Source organism: Eleutherodactylus coqui, chromosome 2, assembly GCF_035609145.1.
Source record: "Eleutherodactylus coqui strain aEleCoq1 chromosome 2, aEleCoq1.hap1, whole genome shotgun sequence".
Taxonomy (NCBI): domain Eukaryota; kingdom Metazoa; phylum Chordata; class Amphibia; order Anura; family Eleutherodactylidae; genus Eleutherodactylus; species Eleutherodactylus coqui.
This window is the reverse complement of record NC_089838.1, coordinates 271,450,327-271,470,896: the sequence shown is the minus strand read 5'-3', so window position 1 is coordinate 271,470,896 and position 20,570 is coordinate 271,450,327. Positions and strand designations below refer to the sequence as shown.

The 20,570-nt window shown below is 41.6% G+C and overlaps 1 protein-coding gene across 1 annotated transcript in view; it reads left to right on the top strand.

The window, feature by feature from the left end:
* The window catches only part of UNC5D (unc-5 netrin receptor D), a gene marked incomplete at its 3' end in the record, with an annotated part of 671,255 nt that overhangs the window by 502,595 nt on the left and 148,090 nt on the right, over positions 1–20,570 (top strand). The window contains exon 8 of the mRNA XM_066589399.1: positions 17,889–17,921. Within this exon, the coding sequence (XP_066445496.1) occupies positions 17,889–17,921 (33 nt within the window). The remainder of the gene's footprint in view (positions 1–17,888; positions 17,922–20,570) is intronic.

Genomic DNA, 20,570 nt, shown 5'->3' with positions numbered 1-20,570 from the left:
GAGTTTTGTTTTGTTTTGGAGCCCGTCATAGTAAAATTTTGACATATTCAAAATGGCAATGTTTAAAAGTCAGAATATGTTTACAACATTGTCAGTGTTGGAAAACCTATTGCAGTCCATACGTATGGCGAACCACACAATATGGGGATGCAAGCTACATGTGGCTCTTGAACCACTAGTACCTATATAGTACCATGCTTTGCCCATATACTGCTGCTCAGAGCCACAAAATGTCCATATGAAGCTGAGTAGTTAAACTTTGCACCTGCAGTCTCCATATCCCCAATAAAGACTCCGTTTCCACACTATAGCAATAGAGGTTGATTGATTTCTGAGCTCAGTTTACAGCAACCACATTAGTACTATATTAATAACATGAATACCATCAAATAAAATTTGCAGTAATGGAAAAAAAGTTCATATGGCGTATGTTAGTTGTGTTTTTAGATGTTGAAGGAAAAGGCAGCAAGGCTATTGGATAGTTAGGTCATCGATATGACCATATCTGAGCACCATTAATAAATATTGGAGCATTGAGCTAAAGAAAGCCAGAAATATGTTGGATTCCATATGAATCTGGAAAAAAAATCATGCCATGTCCCATGATTGCCCTAGCAAGACCACATCTGTTCCTAACATCCAAATGGATGGAGAAAGATTCTGCATTCAATATCTTATATCAAAGGGGTTGTCTCATATAGATGTCATAGAAATGGTCCCTCTGTTCGATATGATGATCCAGAACTTTAGGAATCATGCTATGACATGCTGTCTATTGAGACAACCCCCTTAAATCATATTTAGGGCCTGTCATAAGCACTGTGATGGTGCCTGAATTGTCTCTTTAAGAGAATGGATCCGCATAGTTCCCACATATTCATTAATGCATTCTGTTTAACGATGAACCCCATATTCCTCCATCAACAAAGTCACTGACACAGAGCATCTCAGTGATTTGCAATGACTTGTACTGAAATATATTATTGCCACTGACGTCCCACACGTTGTTCATCACGGATGTCAGTCTTTGGCCAGAAAGTATTTGAATAATTCAGATGACCAATGCATTAAAACATTTGCTCTGTCATAAAAATGGATCACACAGATAACAAGTCAGGCTTCTACTTTCAAATTCACCTTTCCTCAAGGGAAAAAGAATTGTTTCTTAGAATTTAAGAAATTAGATTTCTGTCCTTGACGCTGGCAAAGTATGATTTTCGGGAAAGTGAGAACTAGTAGAGAGAAGACTTCAGCTTCAAATATAACTACCGCAGCATACCGCATATGATGTAAAAGGATGGATATAATGTGTGTGTGTAATATATATATATATATATATATATATATATATATATATAATCTATTGTGGAAAGTGGTGTTCCTCGCCTGCAGATCAACGACCTTTCAGACTGGGAATGGGGACCACACATGTAGACAGATGCTGTAGTGACAAGGCTTCTTTTAAACTGGCACCTGACAGTATTTATTGCACACAGCAGTCCAGCATCTGCAGCATATCACATAATGCTCAGATTCAGAGTTCACAACCTATAGGGTCATTGCCACCAGCCCCATTGGGGTGTCTAGGAGGCGTCCTCCCCTTTCAGACTGTGTGATGGCCCCAAACTGGTCCAGGGAGTACCGTAGTACCTAAATAGTCAATAAAATAGGGAATAAAGCAGCTTCCTGTTTAATTTCGGGGACAGAATCATGCCTCTAGAGGCCAGATCTAGACGGCAAAACATCCAACTTGGCTACAACACATGGAAATAGCGATAGCAATCATGTTGCATCAAAGAAAAGCTAAACCGAAAACAATAGTTTCTTGCGGATGATCTGCAAACAGAATAAGTTTACAATTTAGTCTTTGGAATATACATATCTCCAGATGATTGCAGATGAGGTAAAAGATTTGAAGATTCATATGGATGTTGCAAAATTCTTGACATACAGGGGGTGGACAAAAATATGGAAACCCTGTGCAAAATGCATTGGATTTTAACTAGAGTTGAGCGAACGTACTCGGTAAGGGCGATTTCGCAATCGAGCACTGCGATTTTTGAGTACTTCACTACTCGGGTGAAAAGTACTCGGGTGCGCCGGGGGTGAGCGGGGGGTTGCAGAGGGGAGTGGGGGGGAGAAGGAGAGAGAGAGGGCTCCCCCTTGTTCCCCACTGCTACCCCCCGCTCCACCGCCCCCCCCCTGCCCCCCGGCGCACCCGAGTACTTTTCACCCGAGTAGTGAAGTACTCGAAAATCGCGGTGCTCGATTGCAAAATCGCCCTTACCGAGTACGTTCGCTCATCTCTAATTTTAACCATTAGCACTGTGCTGCCATTTTGACACCTGCTTAGCTGAGAGTTGTTCCACCAAATGTGTGTTTACTTCACCTCTTGCCCTGCTCTGGGTGGTTTTGGGAGCCAGTTGGTAACAGCAGCAGAGTGGCTCAAACCCCTGACCAATGGAACCTTGTTGCTCGGGTTGATGTTCATTTCTGCCTGGCAGCATCTGTGTCATATTATGCCCACTTAAAATATGCCTCTACATCTCTTATTCAAATAGGATTTATAATCCCACGTAAATTAAGGTATGCATTTCATACGGTGTTTCCATATTTTTGTCCAATCCCTAAGAGGTTATTGATGGTATCATAAGTAAAAAAAATGTATCCAATAAAGCTTATGTAGCGCTAATGTGCTATGGATAGCTAAAGCTTTGGTAGTTGTTAAGCAGTAAAGAATAAGACAGTCTAAGGATAGGAGATATACAGCGGCTTCCTAACTTTGCATCAAGATTTTATGGAAGAAGGCGAGGTCAAAGCGAGATGGAAAATATCAAAGTAAATTGAGCTACAGATCAGAAATATGTAGGGTTGAGTATTATTTATGTATGTGCTGAGTATCTTAGTCAATATTTCTTTGACATTTCAGGAAACGCTATGAGCGGTAAAGAAATTGTTGGGTTATGGGTCATATAAGTTACAGGAAGTAATAGATCAAGAAAAACTCTAGCAGAGTGAAAGAGAGTGAAAATGTCTAATAAAAATAATTTAAAAAGACTTCATTTTTGGTGAATGAAGTCTACAAACAGGTATATAGTAGCTATAGGGGGTGCTGAGGTTGTGTTTGCACCTAGGCACTAGCTTAAGAGTATAGACTTAATACTTACAGAGCATTTCTGAGATAAGGAATAGAGAAATGGGCTAAAATAATTAAAGGGTATCTGCCACAATCTTTTTACAGGCCTCTATGAGGGAAACATAAAATAGTGACAGTCATGCTGATTACAGTAACATGTCTGCTGTGTGTATCTGTGCAGTAGTTTGGGAGAAACTTGTATTTTGTTACTACGGAAGCAGTCACACAGAGGACTATAGGAAGTAGTCATCGATATTAAAGGGGTTGTCCCGCGCCGAAACGGGTTTTTTTTTTTTCAACCCCCCCCCCCCGGTCGGCGCGAGACAACCCCGATGCAGGGAGGTAAAGAAAGCTTACCGGAGCGCTTACCTTAATCCCCGCGCTCCGGTGACTTCAATACTTACCGCTGAAGATGGCCGCCGGGATCCTCTGTCTCCGTGGACCGCAGCTCTTCTGTGCGGTCCATTGCCGATTCCAGCCTCCTGATTGGCTGGAATCGGCACGTGACGGGGCGGAGCTACACGGAGCCTGCATTCTGCACGAGCGGCTCCATAGAAGACTGCAGAAGACCCGGACTGCGCAAGCGCGGCTAATTTGGCCATCGGAGGGCGAAAATTAGTCGGCACCATGGAGACGAGGACGCCAGCAACGGAGCAGGTAAGTATAAAACTTTTTATAACTTCTGTATGGCTCATAATTAATGCACAATGTATATTACAAAGTGCATTAATATGGCCATACAGAAGTGTATAGACCCACTTGCTGCGCGGGACAACCCCTTTAATGACTTGCAGTGATAATCGCTCACCTCACACTCCAGCTATTTGATAATGTGCATATAGAGGTAGCTGCCAATCAGTGGCTTAAAGGTGGATTGGGTGTGGCTAGCGGCAGCTCATGAATATTGAAGACTATTTCCTGTAGTCCTGTTCATAGTTGCAGGCACCTGCATACTTGTTCCTTTTTGAACACAAGTAAGCAATTGGTATGGGCACAGACTGTCAGCGCTTAAACAGATGAATGTGGAACAGCAATTTTGTGTGTGGGAGAATCCCGCACTTATAACGCAGAGAATATCACCCATTAATTTCAACGGGTTATTTCTCACTTTTTTTTTTTGCGCCCACAAAATAGGACCTGCTCTATCTTATGCGTGTTTGCACACCAAAGTGCTCTATAGAGGTCACTAAACGCAGTGCATAACCATAATCACTGAGTTAGGCTAATTAGCCATTTAAATCAGGGCGAGGTGATTCTCCTGCCCGCGTCAACGGGCAGTGCAGGCGCCAATACACTCAGTATTTGTATAGGCACTAGCGCAAAATATACTCATTCACAGCGCAGGTGCGAGCGTATTGTGTAACACTCTTGACTGTCAAAGCCCTCAATGTGTTATTGTGCAAAACCTTTCTCTCTGACCAAGGGCTCGCTCACACGGGCATATGTCATCCGCAGATTGCTTGAACAAAGGAAATTTCTTGTCCTTCGCCAACTTTTCGAACTCCGTGCCAGAGCGCAGGAGTTCAAAAAAAATAGCAAGGAGACCTTTCTGTCCATTCTTCCCCGCATGATGTATTCACTACATGCGGGAAGGATTGGCATGTCTTATCTCTTCTCGCGGGTACAATGCAGACGGGAGAGAATCCTGATAGTGAAAACGAAAGCACTGAAATCTATTGAAATTAGTGGTTTGGCTTTGTCCTGTTATGAGGCCGGCATAACAGGTGAAAAACACGTTCGTCTGAATCCGCCCTCAGGCTGTTTCAGGCAAACTCTATTTTTGCGCTGCTATGGCTACTTTAGGTGAGAATATTTTTCCGTTTTTATGCACGTGGAAAAATCCCGCCCGCAAAACGCCAATAATGGAACTCATTGATTTCATTAATTTTTTTTTGTGAGTGTGCTTTTGCAATCTTCTCTAAGGTCAATGTTGGGAGGACTGTAAGGGCAGAGACAATAAGAGTATTTAAGAATGCGATAATTGCGTCCCCCCCCCCCCCCAAAAAAAAAAAAGAAATGAGAATGAATGGGTTTTTTTTCCACGTTTTGTATGTGGGATTTTTCTGCGTGCAAAAATGCAGAAAAATATGCTTTTCTGAAGGAGCCCTAATACGAAGCTAATGTGAATCTATAGGGCTAATCCCATGGCCATATTTCTTACAGCCATTTTTCGAAAACGCAGCATGATCTTTTTTTTCATTATGATTGTGCTTTTATACACTCATCTGAAAACCAACTTAAGGGCGCCCACCCACTGGCGATTTTTTTTTCTTTGCGTTTTGCGTTTTTTCTCAAGAGCAATTAGAATTGAATGTGTTCCTGTCCACTGGCGTTTTTTTTTGCGTTGCGTTGCGTTTTTTAACATAGGAACTGTCAGTTGCATATGTGTCCTTATTTTTCTCCTAATGCACCCATGAAAGTCAATGGAAATTAATGGAAAAGCCGCGAAAACGCGGCAAAAAACGCCGCGAAAACGCTGCGTTTTTCACGCACGAAAATCGCAAACGCCAGTGGGTGGGCGCCCTAAGGCCCAATGTCCACGGCCGGATCTGATTTTGTGGGAGATAAATAGAAAACATCCACAGTGAAGAAAATAGTAGATGCGGACAGGCACACAGAAGACCCAGATGGGTAAGCAGTGTCCTCGGCCGCGGGCAGAGGTGGATTCTGCTGCAGCCGAGACCTGCAGAATCCGATCTGCCCATGGACATTGGGCCTAAGGCCTCATATCCATGATATGTGTGGACTCCCCACACTGATTTCTTCAGCAGAAGACCTGCGAGTCAGTGCAGAAATGAATTTTAAATACTTGCCAGCGATTGCAGATTTTTTTTTCGGCGCAGACGCACGCGGATTCTCTGCAGATTGTCCGCGTGGAAAGAAAATTGCAATCCGATAGTAACTGCCTGCTCCCCACCTCCCTACTTGGTCTCCAAGCAACCAGGAAGTATCTGCCTACAAATCCGCAGTGCATCCGCAATTGAATTGCGGATGCATTGCGATTCGCTCGCTTTCATAGTGATCGAGGGAGCCCATCAGCGCATAATCCCCGGTAAAATGGAGCATGCTGCGGATTTCTTTTCCGCGTTAAAAAATCTGCAAAAGAAATCCACATGTGTGCATGGAGGTGCGGACGCTGCAGGCTTTCCTATGAGCAGTTTGTACTGCGGATCTTCCACATGGGTGCCGATCACGGATTCCGCAAATCAAATCCACCTGTGGACATCAGCCTAAAAGAGAAGGTAAAAAGTGGGCGAGCAATAAAAAGGACGCTGTGCAGGGCCATCAGAGGGCTGTTGAAGGACTTTGCGAACAAAACTTCACACTGCATATCACAAGTCTTCATCTCAATCCTCCAGAGGTAAAGCAATATGACTTGTAGTGTGCGGCAACATAAAGTATACTCCTAAACATGACATGGTTAATTCCTCCTTGAATGTCACAAGCATATCCTTCCCATTCATAGAACATTTCAGCAGAAGGGTAATTAGTCTTTGAACATTAAGAATCCACTCTGTAGCCGTTGTTGAAGAACCCAGACATTAAGGTTTATAATACACAGTACAGCATCAAAACCTATTTATCATACAAATGTTATCAAAGTACAAGAAGCGTAATCTGTGATTACAACAGAGCTTATCTCCATTGCGAGGATGATCCTCACCGCTTCTCATATAGCAGCCATTCAGAGGCTACAGTTAATGCTGAATAGCGACATTCTGCAAGCTCTTCTCGGTGACTGATTGCAGATGTGGAGGTGAAAAGATCTTAGCCCTTCATTCATTAAAATAGCAACAAGGTCCCAACAGTACAAAACAGCATCTGTTATCACTTGGGCATTCAGATGTTTTCACTTTATTAGAGGCTTTTTAATTCCTTTAATACTGGAAGGGCATCTGGATTATGTCTGTTGTCTCCTCTATCAGTTTATGGCTTAATATGTAGTTAATGTATTGCTCATGTTAAAGGGGTTTTACAGGCACACATACTATTGATGACCTATCACCAGAAAAGGTCATCAATAGTTGGGGTCCGCCCGCTCGGGAACCCAGCCGATCAGATGAGTAGCATGCTGTCAGAGATGCTATACACAGGGGTCAGAGCGGAAGCTGCTGCTTGGACCCTTGTGTAGTGACCGGTGCTTGTAACTTCCGGCTGCGGTCTCATTGAAATCAATGGGAGCTGCACCTGCAATTACAAATGCCAGCCACTACACAGGGGTTGGAGCAGCGGCTTCCACTCTGAACCCTTTGTATAGCAGCGCTGTCAGCATGTGTCCAATCAGGTGATCTACCAGGTTCCCGAGTGGTGGACCCTGACCGATCAACTATTGATGACCTATCTTAAGGATAGGTGAAATGCTAAGGATAGGTCATCAATAGCATTTCTGTCTGGAAAACCCCTTTAATGCTCATACGGTTGGTAAGAAAAATAAAAATGTGAAGAATTCTTAACAGTGCGTGCCAATCAAAAAGATGAACCTGGGGTTCCAGGTTTCAGAATCAATCAACCCCAGCAGAAAAGATAGCAGGCAGAGACATCACATACCTCCGGCAGGCCAGATGATGGGATGGGATCACTTGCCGTTAATGAATTCGGTCAATCAGTTGCCAGAGCATCAAGTCAACGTACTGCAGAACCACATTTCAGTGTTTCAAAAACTTTACTTGTGTTGTTCAATTGGAACGGGCATTGCAAGCAGAGGATGAAATAAGCCAAGTCTATGTGTCTCACTCTCTGGTTCCCGATACCAGAGCGATTCGTCTCTCGGTCACTTCAGCCATTACACTGGTTATTACCACTGGGAACTTTAGCAAGGTAGACTGCTATTTTCTTGTGGGTATCGCACTTCCTTTGCCCCTACTCAATCTTGTTCCTATCAGTAGCTGCGTCACACACTCAACTTAAAAACTCGACTGAAAAGTTTCTCTCCTATTTATTAATGCGGAACGTTCTATAAACATGCACCCCATGACTCTTCATGCTCCATAACCTGCCACCAGCACTGTCAAGCATAAAAAACTAACATATCCCCATTTTACAGAGACATCAACAGTTTTTATAGAAAATATTATACAATTAAAGGGGGCTACTTTATCTCCTTTACAAAGATATGATGTCACTTTCCATCTAAGTAGTGTTAGAGATTTCTATGGATCAGCACATACAGTATGTGCATATCATCTGACTTATTGTGTACAGGGTGGAACATGTACTGATTTTATCTCTAACTGAAATAAATAGGATTAAAGGGGTTGTCTTTCATAATCCTATTAGGGCAAATGAACATCATAAAGAGGGGTCACTTGCGTTGGACCCCTTTCATTAGCCAATGCTGGTAACTTACACTAACGAGTGTCTCTTGCACCTTTGGACTTCACTCATCCATGTGTTACAATTAATTGACCATTGCTGCGGAAGTGTTGGTTTAGAAGCTGGACCCATTAGGTGGTCATTGGGCCAGCTTCAATTGAAAAAGGCCCTTTAAAGCCCACATAGTCTGAACATGGTTCATAGTCAAAGTTCTGTTGACACAGTAATTGGAGTCTCATTGGTGATGTGTAGCACTATTCCAACTATCAAAATGGCAAACACTACATAGGGACCATAACATGCATTACAAGTCAATGTGGGTTCGTGGGTGTCATAGAGATCTGTTGGGCAACAGATCTAACATAGCACTGCTGCTTCCGTTATGATGTGAACAGAGCCATAAGGGCAACTTGAGGATCCATTCATATCAGTATTATATATCAGTTTTTAATGGAACCGTTATAAAATTAAAGCAAAATGGTGAGAAACAAATGCATAATCTACGCTTCTGTTTTTAATGGGAAAGTTTGATGGGTCCATCAAAAAATGGATACTTTGATTTCCTTTTGATACCATTATGTTGCTGTTTCTCATCAGTTTGTGATGGAACCATTGGTTGTACGCATGTGTAGATGAAAAAGATGGATCTGTAAATCAGAGTAAATAATGGATTGAAACAAAAACCATTCCATTTGCATCCATTTCCCATTGAAAAAAAAATGGAATTGACCATTCTATTATGGTTCTGTTATTTTGAACGGAAGAAATAGTGCTCCAGACTAGGCTATTTTCTCAGTACATAAAGCAAAACTATGATGGAACGGATGCAAACTGAAATGAATGAAAAATATTTTTTTCCCCATTAATAGAAATTGAATTTTTTATGGATCCATTTATCCTTTTATTTCCATTTTTTATTCCAAGAACAGAACAGAAGAATGGAAAACATAAGGCGTATGTGATGTGAGCCTTAGGCAAAATTATCATGGAGTAAAACATCATTATATCGAGCAAATGTTTCCAATCATTGTCCAGTGCAGTGATTGCATGATCAGTGAGAACCAACAAGTTATTGTATATTGGTGTTCTATCTCCTTGTGTAAACAGGTATCTGCTAGTCATTAATAGTGGAAGCACAAAGCAAGAAGGAAAGACAAGCAATCTTAAAAGCAATCAGAATAACAGAAAAACAAACTATTATTGATACATTTCAGTGCCTGCCTTTTGAGCATTAAACTCGTTATATCATCAATCATTTTAAAAGTTTATATATATAAATACCAAATCTGCCCTTGCTGACTATAAGACGATCAGTCTGGCTTTGGTCCAGCCCTCTGACATTTTCCTGGACTAAATAGTGGAGCATGCTACGTTATTTTGTCCAGCATCTGCGCTGGAGGCTCCAAATGGAGTCCCTGGCAAGATGTGAACATAGCCTAAAAGGACCTTCAAGGGGTTTTCCAACTGATGCCATGTATTCCCTATCCCCTAGGATTGGAGATAAAGGTCTGATTGCTGGGGGTCAGACTGTAGATCCCAAGATCTCTGCTCGCCAAATCAACCATGAGAATGACCACCAGTGTCCATTCACTTCTACGGGACGGTGGGAGATTTAAGCTCTTGGCAATCTTCCTCTGTCCCACAGAAGTGAATGAAGCGGTGATCATGCATGTGCACCACCTCTCCATCCTCCCAAACTTTTAGGCGTACAAATGTTGACATTGATGGGGGTCCCAACAGTTGGACTATCAATGATTAGACACTTTATCTGGATAGGGGATAAAAATCATTAGTGGGAAAACCTCTTTAATCTAGACATGCATCAATGACTGCTTCAAACTCATGCATATGCAGTTCATGTATCTATATTTTGTACTTCAGTATATTATCTCTTTTTTCACAGCCCCCCCCCCACAAAAAACTGAAACAAGACAACTTTTTTTCTGCATCTCTTATGAAATAGGGTCAGCACACAAACAGCACATGTACTACACGCATTGCAAGAGAGTGCTGTCTGCCCTGTAACCCCATTGACTTGAATGTTAAGTCTCATACAACAATTATATCAGAATAGTGCATGTCATGAGTTTTGTATCATGATCTATGTATGCATATGAAAAAACTGATGTGTGTCCTACCACATTGACTAATATGGGGCCGTGTACTGTTCATGACTAGTCCATTTTTCACTCGGACAGCACAAGGACTGAACAAACACTAGGTTGCCACTTGCCATAGATTAATAATGTAGAGTATACTCTCCATCAAGCTTTTCAATTATTGTTAAAGTTAGTACATATGAAAATAAATTTAAAAAAAATGGAAAAAAGAACCTTTGTGTTACATCTGAGCTGGAAACAAAATCAACTCATCTGGTTCAGACGTAATAGTTGTCTCAACGAGAGAAATAAAAACTACATGAAAACGTGGAGAAAAAAAACACACAATAAAAAAACTGAACTATAGGGAAAGAAAGGGAATTTTACCCTAATTAACTTATATGAGGAAAACCCTACTTAAAGCACAGCCACTATCCAAATAAGGATGGCTCTACATCCGAAAACTGGGAGCTATCTGCTACACTTGGAAAATTACAAAGAAATGACAAAATACAGATATTAATGATACAAGTGCCACAATAAGATGGGCCAGATAATAAACCACCAAGTATTAAGTAAAACACCAGGGACTTAGCTGAGAATTAGCTGTCACCAGGAAGACGAAGACCAGAACTCTACCTAGCAGAGGAATAAGCTGCTCCCTCTGAGAGGAAGGCCTGAAGTTTATATACTACAATAACAGCTGATTGGCTGGCTGGGGAAATGAACTCCCCACCCACCAACCAATCCAGTCCCACAACAGCAGAGAGCTCATTATACATCTGCGCTGAGTGGCAAATGATAGGGCACGTGTTTTGATGCCAACATCGGTCCGGACCCGGTTTCATGTTTTGGCCATTGCGCTGAGACAGTGTTGCAGCTGTTGTGTTGCGAAACTTTGATTAAATACCCAGATTTTCACTTCAGTAATGTAGCTCACTAGCCCCCCAAACAACCAAACTAGGTTTTGGGTGGATATTAGCTTACCCTTTCCAATTGGTGCCCTATATTCAAAATCTGAGAATAGAATTAGTTTTGTCCAGTTTTTGTACAGTGGTAAAAATGGACTCGACTTACTTCTCCTGGGGAAATACATTCCACCTGAGTGATATATCAATGCCAACCACTATTCAGCTTGATCCTGAATAAGCAGGGTTGCAAGAGGCATAGTTATGGCATCCACATTAGGCCGTCCTACTGTAGGTATTAATGTTGGGAAGATTGTCTGAGCCGCATGGTATAATTGTGTCCTATTTCGAAGAAGTGGTTTGAATAGAACATATAAGATGTTTTGACAACATATTCTCATGTTAGAACATGACTCTAATCAACACTCAAAACACCAACTCCATAATCTATGGAATTTTCTGGACCACATGGGTTTTAAACCTTACTGACAGCAAGTGCTGCAGATTTACACAGAGACATCCAGAAATAAATGCTGTGGTTGTTGCTTAAGTTAAAACTTGGCAGAGTCCTCAAGAGTCTTTAGTTACTCCGTCCCTCAATAGATATTGCCAGACGGCTCCATCTGACAACCGGCATGTGGCATCCTAATTACTGTGTTGTTTGCATCTATATTCTTTTGTATTAAGCTGTACACTATGGGCAGACATGAATTCAGACTCTCAGCTTCTCCATGGTGCAAACACCTGTGAGGAAACTGCTTCCCCTTTGTGAAACTTTAATATGTATGAGTCTGCCAGGCCCCTGGGCCACCACAAGCTCATGCTGGGAACCTAAGAGGACAGTCTTACATGGATTTACAGAGCTAAGAAGATATTAATAAACCTGGCAAGAGAGGTGAAAATGACGGTTATCCATTTGAAGATTGGCTTAATGTACAGTTTTGTCTAGTGTTATAATGAAAGAAGAACAGGTAAAATTAAGTTTTGCATGCATAAAAGCCATAGGGTATAAATTAGATACGACTGTTTTCTTATAATAGATAGAAAAGCGGAGAATTAAAAGCATTGAATTTTGTTGAATACGTAATGCAATCTTAAACTACAGAGTTCTAAATTTTATACATTTATTGCTCATGGTAATAAAATAAAAATTACCCTTTTTTTCCCTTGGTAAGTTGGAATACAAGATACTGTAGAATGGCAGATTTACTCATTCTAATTGATAGTGCAACTTTTGAGTAGACAGTAGTGTTGAGCGAACTTTACAAATGCTCACTTCGGTAGGTTTGCCTAATTTGGGCAAAAAGTTTGCTCCGGTCCAAATTAGCTTGAACCAAAATGGAACTTCACCAATACCCCTAAAACTGGTGTATAAGGCCTCAGTCAGACGGGCGTTTTTTTATGCGATTTGCGGATCGCATGACGGATGCGCATGCGCAAATTGCGTGACCAGGGGCGAAAAATCGCCCGAAAAAACTGCTCCTAGCCGCGTTTCATTAGAAACGGGCCGGAGCTGTCCAGTGCATTGAATTCAATGGAGCCGGCAATACAGCCGGCTCCATTGAAAGCAATGGGCTGTGGGCGATCTCACAATGAATTTTCGGGAAGGGCTTAAAAATATAAGCCCTTCCCTGAAATTCATCCAGAAATGTGTAAAAACAAAAAATATATATATACTCACCTGGTCCCGGCAGAGCACCTGGTCATTCAGCTGAGAGCTGCCCCTGATTGGTCCCTGCGCTGAGCCAATCAGAGGCAGCACTTCATGAATGGGTAAGTGAGAGCTGCCTCTGATTGGTGAGGCTGTGACCAATCAGAGGCAGCTCATTCAGCAGGCGGGGATTTTAAATCCCCAGCTGCTGAATACTACTCAGAGCAGTTCAGGAGAATTGCCGGACGGCCGCGGCTGAACTCCGTCTGCCGGGACCAGGTGAGTATATATATTTTTTTTGTTTTTACACATTTATGGATGAATTTCAGGGAAGGGCTTATATTTTTAAGCCCTTCCCGAAAATTCATGGTGCGATCACCGGCAGCCCATTGCTTTCAATGGAGCCGGCTGTATTGCCGAGTTCATTGAATTCAATGGGCAAACATAGTTCTTCTCTGCCACAGCTGTTACAGCTGTGGCAGAGGAGAATGATTTGCCTACTATATGTTCTCAATGGGGTCGGCACTGCTGCTGCCGGCCCCATTGAGCGCATATAGAGAAGAGAACAGGAATCACAGATCGCAGATAGGTGTGATCTGCGATTTCTGTCCTATAATTTATCGGACGAGCGCATAAAATGCGCTCATGTGTCCGATACCATTGCAAAGCAATGGTTTTATAAAATCGCCGGACGCATGCGCATGCGCAAATCGCGTGAAATAACGCCCGTCTGACCGAGGCCTCACCCTGTCTAAGAGCCCTAAAAGCCCAGTATAACACTCTTAGTTGATCTAGGATTGTGTCTAAGTAATTTTGAGCTCTTTTAAAGGAAAGATTAGCAAGAAAAAACAAGAAAAAACAGAAAGGAAGAGGTAGAGGAAGAAGAGGCAAAGCGAGAAGAAAAAAAGAAGAGGAAGAGGAAAAGGACAAAGAAGATGAAGAGGCAAATGGAATAGAAAGATGAAGAGGCAAATGGAATAGAAAGATGAAGAAAAAGCAGAGGAAGAGGGAAATGGAATAGGATGAAGGAAGAAGATGAAAAGGAAGAAGAAAAAGGACTAAGAATTTCTTTAGTGGGTCTGGCTCAGCCAAAGTTCCTGAGGCTTGGGTTTCTGCGAGGCTGAAGCTTTTAGTAAAGTTCGACTCAAAACAGGGTTCTAATGTTTCAGTTCATTTAACACTACTAAACTTTTCCCGTAGCTAAGCTTTTAGATCGTGCAAACTCATAGGCTGTCAAAATTGGCATGTATGTTCAATTGGCAATAAATCTGGTGACCAAGCAGGCCACGAAAGATTGACAATGTTGTGGAGGCATTCTTGTGATACTCTTGCTGTGTGTGGTCAAGCATTATTCTGCTGGAAAATGCCTCTTGGAAGCCGCAATGAGATGAACACATGTAGCTGCAGGATGTTCTGAACATATCACTGAGCTGTCACTGTCCCTCATACCACTACTAGGGGTGATCGATTGTCATATGTGATGTCCCCCATCCCCCACCAAACCATCACACTAGCAATTGAAGCAGTGTACTCCACAGCAAAGGCAGGATTAAGAAACTCACCCCTAGGTCTCCAGACATGAACACATCCATTCCGCACAAACAAGAGAAAGGAAAAAGTCAGTACAACCCAAATATAAATCTATAGTGCATGTTAAACCATGACTGCGAGTAAACAGTACAATCAGAAACACATCGCAGTAGTACTCAAATACATTTTTTATCAGAAAAATACATAACTGTAGTGTATATACTAGCCACATTAGAAAATGCAAGATTCTTAGTATATACAGTAGTTTGATGAAAGTATATTGGTCCATCCACCAAAGTCCAGGAGACCATGCTTTTAGATAGGTCCTAACACTAATACCAGGTAGTTTAATCATAACCTGAAAAAGATAAGTTCCTACTAAGGATGAGCGAGTATACTCGCTAAGGCACTACACGTTCGAGTAATGTGCCCTAGACGAGTATCTCCCTGCTCGTCCTTAAAGATTCGGGTGCCGCCGCGGAGCGGGGAGCTGCGGGGGAGAGCGGGGAGGAACGGAGAGGAGATCTCTCACTTCCTCTCTCCCGCCCGCTCTCCCCTGCTCCCCGCCGCGACTCATCTGTCAGCTGCGGCGGCCCCCGAATCTTTATGGACGAGCAGGGAGATACTCGTCTAAGGCACATTACTCGAATGAGTAGTGCCTTAGCGAGTATACTCGCTCATCCTTAGTTCCTACCTTTTAACATGCATCTCTCTCAGGCCTGAGCCTACAAATACAACCAAGGAAAGTAGGATACCAATTTATAAGGCCTAATTAAGAGGACAGGAGGCAATACAGACATTGTCAGTACCCAATATGAACCTGGATTCATTAATGAAGACAACCTAGTTCCACTCCATAGCAGTCGTTTCGCTGTTCACATCACCACTTGAAATGGAGGTGACGGTGGCTTGGTGTCAAAGGTAGTACACATAATGGGCGTCGTGAGAGCAAATGTCCTTCAGCCAAGTGCCTGGAAATGGTTTTGACAGACACAGGGGCCTAGAAACAATGGTGCTACCTGTTTCTGGAAGGCAGGGAACAAAACAGTTGGAACTGATTGTGCTTATCAGATGATCTTCTCTATTGCTGTTCTGTCAGGGGTGTCCACTTGTCCCAATACCTCCTAACAGTTTAGTCAGAACAGCCAAGGTGGTGGGCAATTCATCAATGTAACCATCCAGCTTCTCGCATTCTAATAATGCGCCCCTCTCAAACTCTGTTAGCTGGGCAAAATCTCTTTGATTGCATCGTAGAGGCTTCTAGTGGTCAACAAGCTCTATACAAGCGGAAAAAGAGGTCCACTACACACAAGTAGACTTTGAGAGCCTTTTTTTAGGCCAAGGGTTTTTAGGGGCTCCGGTGACAAGACCATTCATCTAATCACACGACACCACTAACCTTTTTTTTTAATCTGCCTGAGATGTAACTGCATACCAAGTTTTGCAGCAAAACTACAACTCTCTCTAGGTGCTTGATTCTTTTTTGAAAAAGAGTGTTTACAAAAAACTGACCTCATATCACTTAACTTAGCACCAGTGTTAAAAAGAAACATCTTGCAAAATATCTAAAAGCATCCTCTCTAGAATTGCCTGATGAAATATAGGACTGAATTTCATGTTTGATAGACAAATAATTACCACGAATAGCAATTATATGCTTTTTGTGCACTTATCTCTTCACACAACATGGTCAAGGTTGCAATGTTGACAGCACTTTATAAGAAACAAGATATCTTGATTGAGTTTGAGGATAAAAATGGCTTTCTATACAGAGAATGTAACTAATCATAGACTGATTGGCAAACTGATGTAGGAGGACACACTACAAAACACAACAGTACTTGCAAGTCTAAATCACGTTAAATCAATTTATGTGTCATGGTGGTAAAGAGTGAACTACAGATCCGACTAAAGCTGGCCATACACAGGAGATTTTGAATACCTAAAACGGATGATTCAGAACATTTTCTGCCAACCATCTGTGTGCTTTAGAACCAGAGACGAGAGTATCGGGTAACAGATATCTGTCAAAGGCTTAGTCAGCTTTGTCAATTTTTTTTCCCTTGATCACACCATTCTTGGTCAACTCTCCAAACTGTTGCATGAAAAATCCCACAAGGTTGGCAGTTTTTGAAATCCTGGCCTTGACTAGTCTAGCACCAGTGACCAGATCTTGTTGGAAGTCACTCAGATCCCTCAATTTTCCCATTCTAATGTGGATTCACACTGAAACTGATCTATGGAAAACTTGCTTACTAGATTTTATACTGCACTCTGGGATCACATGTCTAATATCCATACAGGAAAGCTCCAATTGTGAAAGGGCAGTTGTCTCTATTGAAGTGTCTGGTCAGTTTATATATACTCTAGTATACAGGCTCAGACTAACACACAGGGAAAAAGGTGAATTCTCAGGTGGGGCCTAAGCCAGGATGGACCCCCAGTCCCCCACCCTATGCATGAGCTGCACACTGGATCTGCATATATTGGGTGAATATACTCAAATGTAGCCACATCTTGTAATGAAGTATACAGAGAATGCAATGATGAGGAATTTGTTGTGAATGGGGTTCAGGCATGGGCATATCTATAGGGGATGCAGTTGTACTGCGGCCAACGAGCCTTAATGGGGCCCATAAGGTCACTCTTCTTCACATAGGGAGCCCAGTACTATGAATAAAGCGTTATAGTTGGGGGACCTCTTACATGGTTTGCGTTGGAGCCCAGAAGCTTCAAGTTACGCCTCTGGGTTCAGGTAATATTTGTATGTAGCAGTATAGGGGGCCCCCAGAAAGAGTTTTATTGGTGGGTCCTGGGCATTTCAATCCAACAATGGTAGTATGTACATCTCCATTCTATTTAACCTAGGAACATTCAGTATATAAGACTAGAAGATAAAAAGGATAATGCAGTCTTTTCACAAGGACTGTGGTCTAATTTCCTTGAATAATATGCAATATTTTTTGCAATGATCTGCAGCTTTTTCCCTTTTATTTGGTGCTTTAATAAATATAGAGTGCTCATATTTCAAGTCTCTGCGGAAAATTGATGTATTGGCTAATGTTCAGGTACATTGGATTCCAGATGCGTTAATGACCTTGAACTGACTAAATATTCACCCTGCATGTAGCATGTTCCTATGCTGATTTATGCAAATACATCTCTTAAATACTTCACATATCACAGATTCTTTGAGCTGAATATAGTCCACATATTAAGTACACTTCTCTCCTATTTTTTCTTTTTTTTAGAGAAAAAACCTCTCCATGAGATAAACCCGGAAAGTAAGTCACTCTTTTATTATTTTGTACTAGGTACTATAGCGGTAAGGTAGCATATTGAATAAACAATGGCATACTGCTGAGTTTGTAAGGGCCAATTCTGGGGCCATACGGGATGTCATAGCATACATAAAAGAGACAGCATGGAGGAATGAGTTTTTCACGTGAAGCGCATTCTGCAGGGTTTACTATTTGAGGGGTTCACACAGGGTTGACATTTCAGTAGTCATTTCCAGATTTGCATGCTGGAACATTCACTATCAATTTCAATATGTAATTACCTGTCAAATTACTTTTATGCAAGAAATTAAGCACTGGTATCCTGGTAACCTCAGCTTTGTCACTAATCGTTACTTTGACAAATTCTCACTTATACAGGAATTTTACCTTTTTTACATTTTTTTTTCATGTATCATTATACACAGTTTTCTTATGAGGAACATCCATTTAGCTGTTCGTTTCATTTCAACATATTTGTTACATTTTAATACATTCAAATTAACTTTCTTTCTTTGGTCTTGGCTTTTTAAGAAAAAACTTTTCCAGGCTTTTGGAGAAAAAATAAAATCAGCTGGAAAATGTTTAAAACCTACAGGCAAAATCCACTGGACTTTCTATTACAGGGCCGTAGATGCTCTGTGGTCCACCGTGTGGTGCGCCGTATGGCATAATATTATGGGAGAGTATCACCGAAATACATCTGGTGTATGCCACAATATTTTCAAGTTCCTAAGATATCCTGAGTAACATCAACACCAAAAATCACCCTGCGTGCCTTTATATAACATTAAAGGCATACAGAGTTATAATAGGGTGCCATAGAAGTACACTATCATACAAAAAGTCGTCGGACACTTGAGCACGAATCAAAAGTAGTATTTATTTAGATATGCTAATACTTAATGAGGCGTCCTTTGACTCTAATGCATCAGATACTCTCTGTGGTATACTTTCTACTAACATCTGATAAACTTCAGCTGGTATTTCCCTCCATTCATCCTGCAAACGTCTGGTGAGTCCTCTCAAAAAAGATGGATGCTGTTCATATTTCCTGAACTGATGTTCTAGTTTGTCCTACAGATGTTCAGTAGGGTTCAGATCAGGACTCTGTGCAGCCAGTCCAATTGTGGTGCTTTCATATCCTCAAACAAATGTAAAACAGCATTGGATTAGTGACGTGGCAGGTTGTCTTGTTGGAAGTATTGCTGACCATACCCAAAGTATTACCACATTGTGGGCAGCACATTATTGTCTAGAATGTCAAGGTATACCTCTGTGATCATGGTCCTTCTCACTACGACCAACAGACTCAGAGCATGCAACATAAAACATTCCAAGACCGTAATGGAGCATCCGTCATACTTAACTGTTGACACAATACACTTGGGCAAAAGGTGTTCTTCAAGCATCCTTCACACCCAGGTACTTCTATCTATTTTGAAGATGGAGTAGCCTGAATCATCTCTTCATAGAACATTCTTCCATTGCCCGCCTATCCAATGACAACTCTTATTGCACCATTGTAGATGGGCTGATGCATTTCTTCGACAGAACTCACCAGACATTTGCAGGATGAATGGAGGGAAATTCCAGCTGAAGTGTATCAGATGTTAGAAGAAAGTATGCCACCAAGAGTATCCAATGTCATTAGGGCCAAAGCAGACCCCACTAAGTCTTAACATATGTAAATAAATACTACTCTTGATTCTTACACAGGTGCCCAATTACTTTTGGTAGGATAATGTAAATGGACACCTTTATCATCTTATCCTGCCTCATACAATGTGGATTTTACACTTACTGCTGTCACTGTAGTGGCCTGTGATTGACTGCAGTGACATATCAGGACACCTTGCAAACAAAGCCTGGAGTAGACCAGCGAACGGTTGTCATGGAATGGTTGTGGCTTGTCATTGTAACAGATATCTAGTTTATTTCAACATTTTTCAAAAGCCTGGAAAAACTATTACTGTTGGGAACCTTTCGTCCTAGATGTAAGTCAAAACATTAAAGGGAACCTGTCATAAGCTTCATGTTTCCCGAACCACGGGCAGCATGAAATATGGACAGGTAGAAACATTACAGAGAGATGTTTTACTCTGAAATATGACGGCGTTTCAGAGAAAACATACTTTAAAGTGTAATGGGGAATGGGCAGAAGAGTCGTTGGGCAGAGCCCCGCCGGCATTTCCCCATGCTGCTTAGCTAGATTGACAGATCATTCCCTATTTGTGCAGAGACCTGTCAATCTAGCCGAGGGGGCAGGGAGAAGTCGGTGGCAGTCCACCGATGACTCTTTTTCCTATTCCCAGTGTTTTAGAGTACAACATAGGTCTCGGTAATGAGAGCCTGTCTGGCTTTCATGCTGTCTGTGGTTTGGGCAGCACATAGCTTGTGACATGTTCCCTCTAATGATAATTATTATATGAATCAAATAATTAATAATAAAAAACCTGTAACATTTTTGCAATTTTTTTCAGGGAAATATCATTATTTATATGACCCTTTTCTGAGGAGCAGTCTGACTGCAAAAAACCCCCAAACATTTGTAATCATTGGAGCTTGGAAACAACTTGTGTTGCTGTAATATAAGCCGAAGTGATACTGTAACTAGCAAAAGTGAATATCCCTTTATTTACTTAAAATTTTGTT